This window comes from Cuculus canorus, chromosome 7 (assembly GCF_017976375.1).
Source record: "Cuculus canorus isolate bCucCan1 chromosome 7, bCucCan1.pri, whole genome shotgun sequence".
In the NCBI taxonomy this organism is placed as follows: Eukaryota; Metazoa; Chordata; class Aves; order Cuculiformes; family Cuculidae; genus Cuculus; species Cuculus canorus.
The window spans coordinates 17,511,163-17,515,693 of NC_071407.1; the positions used below are offsets into that span (position 1 = coordinate 17,511,163).

At 44.9% G+C, this 4,531-nt stretch overlaps 1 protein-coding gene across 1 annotated transcript; it reads left to right on the top strand.

Annotated features, from left to right (window-relative positions):
• Window positions 1–316: 316 nt before the first annotated feature.
• On the top strand, window positions 317–3,048 carry LOC104067950 (D(1) dopamine receptor). The gene has a single exon (XM_009570762.2). It carries the CDS (start codon window positions 644–646, stop codon window positions 2,003–2,005), a length of 1,362 nt encoding a protein of 453 aa, XP_009569057.2. The 5' UTR covers window positions 317–643; the 3' UTR covers window positions 2,006–3,048.
• The last annotated feature ends 1,483 nt before the right edge of the window (window positions 3,049–4,531 follow it).

The following is a 4,531-nucleotide window of genomic DNA, read 5'->3' on the forward strand; positions in this document are numbered from 1 at the left end:
TTAGTGTACCTTATTGAATGCAGGCTGTAAAATAGATGCAAGATATTTACCTGACAATTGTAATAGCAAATGGAAAACTGTCGAAGTACATCAGAAAACACCTTTGGCTGAAAAAATACAGAAGTGGGTTTGGGGTGCTTGTGTCTGAGAAAACAAACGAACAATTTTCTGCTAAATGTAGCAAAGCCAAAGTAGAGGCGACTTAGGTTTCTATGCTTCTGGTTTCTTAACATAGGATTTCAATGCAAAACAAAAAAATAAAGAGCAGAGACCCGTTTGGGTGAAAAGGCGGATCTGATACCAGACGTGACAGCATCCTATCTGTGAGCAGACGCGAAGCTTGATCCTGCTTTTAAGAAACCTGAAATTTGATCACGTTCTCCCAAAGGAGGAGATCCTCAGGAAGCACCAAATCCTCCTCCCCGCTCCTCACAAACCGCAGGCTGCGAAAAGCCTCCTCAAGCAACGCTGCGGACGAGCTCCGGTTGCACAGCCCCAAAGGTCGCTCGGTGCCAGACTCGCCCCGCTGTCCCTCCAGCTGCAGCGGAAAGTCTCTGCTCGGCCATCCCCGTGCTCGGCAGTGTGGTGAGTACCCCGGGGAACCAAGGTGGGTGGTGATGCTCCAGCTGCCCCGTCAGTGCGGATGGGGAGCACAGCAGGTGGTCCACGGGTGCTCACCGGTTGCCTCCTGGGCGTGCTGGTGCTGAGCACGTTGGTGGGCAATGCACTGGTGTGCCTGGCCGTGCTGCGCTTCCGACATCTGCGCGCCAAGGTCACCAATTGGTTCGTGCTCTCGCTGGCCATCTCGGACCTCTGCGTGGCCATCCTGGTGATGCCCTGGAAGGCGGTCACTGAGGTGGCCGGTGGCTCCTGGCTCTTCGGAAGCCGCTTCTGTGACACCTGGGTGGCCTTTGACATCATGTGCTCCACCGCCTCCATCCTCCACCTCTGTATCATCAGTGTGGACCGGTACTGGGCCATCGCCAGCCCCTTTCGATATGAGCGCAGGATGACTCAGCGCCTTGCTTGTGCCATGATAGCCACGGCCTGGGTCCTCTCCATCCTCATCTCCTTCATCCCGGTGCAACTACACTGGCATAAAGCCAAAGATGTGAGATATCCAGGTTCCTGGCTGGCTGGATTGACCCGCTGTGATGTCAGCCTGAACCGCACTTATGCCATCACCTCCTCCCTCATCAGCTTCTACATCCCTGTGGCCATCATGATCATCACCTATACTAGGATCTACCGAATTGCCCAGGCCCAGATCCGCCGTATCTCCACCCTCGAGCGAGCAGGAGGACAGTGGCCAGCTCAGAGCAAAGAGCCCACCTCCTCTTTGCGGAGTTCCCTACGCAAGGAGACCAAGGTGCTGCAGACCCTCTCTATTATAATGGGAGTCTTCGTTTGCTGCTGGCTGCCCTTCTTCCTGCTCAACTGCCTGCTGCCCTTCTGTCAGCCCAGGCCGGAGAATAACCATGAAGTACAGTCACCCTGTGTTAGCCAAACCACCTTCAACATCTTCGTGTGGTTTGGCTGGGCCAACTCCTCAGTGAACCCAGTAATCTATGCTTTCAATGCAGACTTCAGGAGGGCTTTCAGCAATCTGCTGGGCTGTCGGTGCTTCTGCTGTGGTACACCCAGATCCACTGTGGAGAGGGTCAACTTCAGCAATGAGCTTGTTTCCTACCACCATGACACCATCTGCCAGAAGGAAGGAGCTGCCTCATCATCAGTACCCCCTCCTGCTGCCACTGCTGCCTGGGTGCAGCCCATACCCCATGCCATAGGCCTTCAGGGAGAGGACAGCAGTGAGGAGATGTCTATACAGAAGAGGCCTGTGTTTTCTCAGACACACGCTGCCCCTGGCAGCAGCCCCAAGAGCCCTCAGGCACCAGCTCTTTTGCAATTTGATTGTGAGGCAGGGTTATCCCTGGAAACTATTGCCCCTTGTACAGGGCTTGATCAGCATGAGAGCTCCCATCGTCCTGTTCCAGAGGTGTAAGTGATTGTGCATTCCTCAAACGTACAGCAATCCCATGGGCCGAGTTCACTCCACCTGCACACAATACACCCATCCTTCATCAAATAAAATCCCATCCCAGAGAGGTGGGGACCTGCTGCTCTTAACTGTAAGAAAAAACAAGGTGAGACTGTGGAACAAATTCCTAAGAATAAGGATAATTAAGCACTGAAGTAGATTGTCTAGGGAGGTTATGACATCTCCCTCAGTAAAAGTCTTCAAGATAATATTGCTGAACATCCGTCAAATGACAGTGGCATTATCAATCCTGCCTTGGGGCACAGGCATAGTGCAATGGTCTCTTGAGAACTTTGAGTCCTACCTCACTACGACAACACAACTCCTTAAACATGAGCTTAAGATGTTTGATTCTTTTTCTTCTGTGCAACAATCGTTCACTATTTTTCTGAAGGCACAAAGAAGCACACAGATAAGAACTTTGAGACCCCATTGGTATATTTCCCTTCTCTTAATTATTATTGATTTTTCTTAGCATTTAACAGCTATGATTCACCATGCCAAGTGCCTCATCGTGACAGCGACCCTGAAATAAATCCAGTATTTCCTTAAAAGAGATACAAGATCTGTGGGTTTTGTTTTGATTTCTTTCAATTATTTTCTAGGTGAACATATGTGAATTGTACATGGATTCAGATGCTGAAAGGTCAATCGGTTTGTGAGAGGAATTTTCTTACTATATTTCTTCTTTCTTACATAAATGAGAAAGATGTATGTAAGAGTGTCTACATCTTATCTCCTCTAAAACCCATGAAGTTATATCCTAGAGCCATAAGAGCTCATCTCATCCTCTCCACACTAAAACCCATCCTGGGGATATACTGACCCACCCCATAAGACACTACCCTGAAGTGAGAGTCCCTCACTGCCTGCTACACTTCTGTTTTTGTTGCAAGAGCTTCAGCTGGCTCCATCCTCCAGAGAATTAACTCCCTGCCCACACACATCTTCCTTCTCGTGGGCTGGCAGTCTTCTGGTAGTCGAGGTTACATGTGAAATTATTATAGAATCATCCATTATCCACAGGAGCCTTTTTTTTAATGTGTGTACAGTTTCATCATTAGTGATAAAAGCTGTTAATTGATGGAAAGATATACCTTATGACAAGGTTTTCCCTGCTTCTGGGAGTTGCCTTGCCCAGAAAATAGTCCGAACTTCATACACAGAGTGATGAAAACAGCGTATGACTAAGTGGGTGGCAGAAATTAAGGAATGAATATATTTGAATAATGTTTTCTCTTAAGAATAATCAGAAATGCATGGTACTTTTGACTCATGGACCTATATTTGTGCCAAGAATGGAAAAAGCTCTTTGTATTGGTACTTGTTGTAATAGTTTAAATGGGTTCATTAATAGGTCAGATTGTACCTGAAAATAAATGGAGATTTACCTGAATTTAAAAAAACCAAATTGGTCTTTATTGAAGCTTTTAAAAGGAATAATTTAAAATTGCTCTAAGTGATGCTGGAAATAATTGTTTGTACCTAATTGATTATAGTCATTATCAACATGCAGAAGATAAACGTTATAATAGCTTACAGCTGTAAAGTCCATTGTGGTAAGAACAGTGTAGTGTTCTAGGCTGCAATAAATTTCAGAAATTGCATATTATAAACTGTTTATACTCATTTTAAGTGGCGTATTACTGAAAAGACTTCATACGAAAGATATACCGCATAGCCCTTCAGACTACATCTGCTGCTGCTGCTGCCACCGATTAAGTAACACAAATATTTATACTATATGCATCTTTATTGTCATAGACTGGGAAAGTTCTAGAATGTTAAGCATACTATAGACCACACAATTCTGTGAAGAGTAAACGAGCAAGACTTATTTTCACAAGAATTTCTCTAGTGATTGACTGATTCCTAATTGATGTTTTTCTCATAACAGGGCAAGACGCTGTGTTAGATTATGCAAGATTTGATTACAGAATCACAGAATCACCAGGTTGGAAAGGACCCACTGGATCATCGAGGTAGCATTGTTAGGTTCAAGTCTGATGAAATACATTTGGCTGAAGCCAAAAGTTTACTTCAGCAGAAATTAAGAGGCAAAACTATTTTGTATTTCCACCTTTGCACCCACTCAAAAGAAACACCTCCAAAGCAAAATCTTGCCAGCACATTGTTATTCATTTCTGGGTCACAACTTCCTTGCCTTAGCAGGAATCACAAATGATTAAGTTATTATTTTTGGGAGATCTGTGAGTATTCCTCAAATATATTTTGTAACTCTGATCAAACCTACATACTACTTTATGCATTCACTACAATACAGGTCAGGTATTTTACTGACTAAAAGCATTTCACTTCCATGCCTACTGGTTCCACACTTGCAATACCATTAATGTCACAGTGATCTAAAAAATGTTTTTTTAAATAGCCTTGGTGTCAAAACAGTCCAACCTCACAGATAACATATCTAACCACTCTTAATAGCCTATGCCTAAACATCCAAATCAAAACATGTTCTAGTTCAGAAAG

Coding starts and splice junctions, on each gene's coding strand:
- LOC104067950 (XM_009570762.2), top strand. CDS start 644: ATGGGGAGCACAGCAGGTGGTCCACGGGTGCTCACCGGTTGCCTCCTG.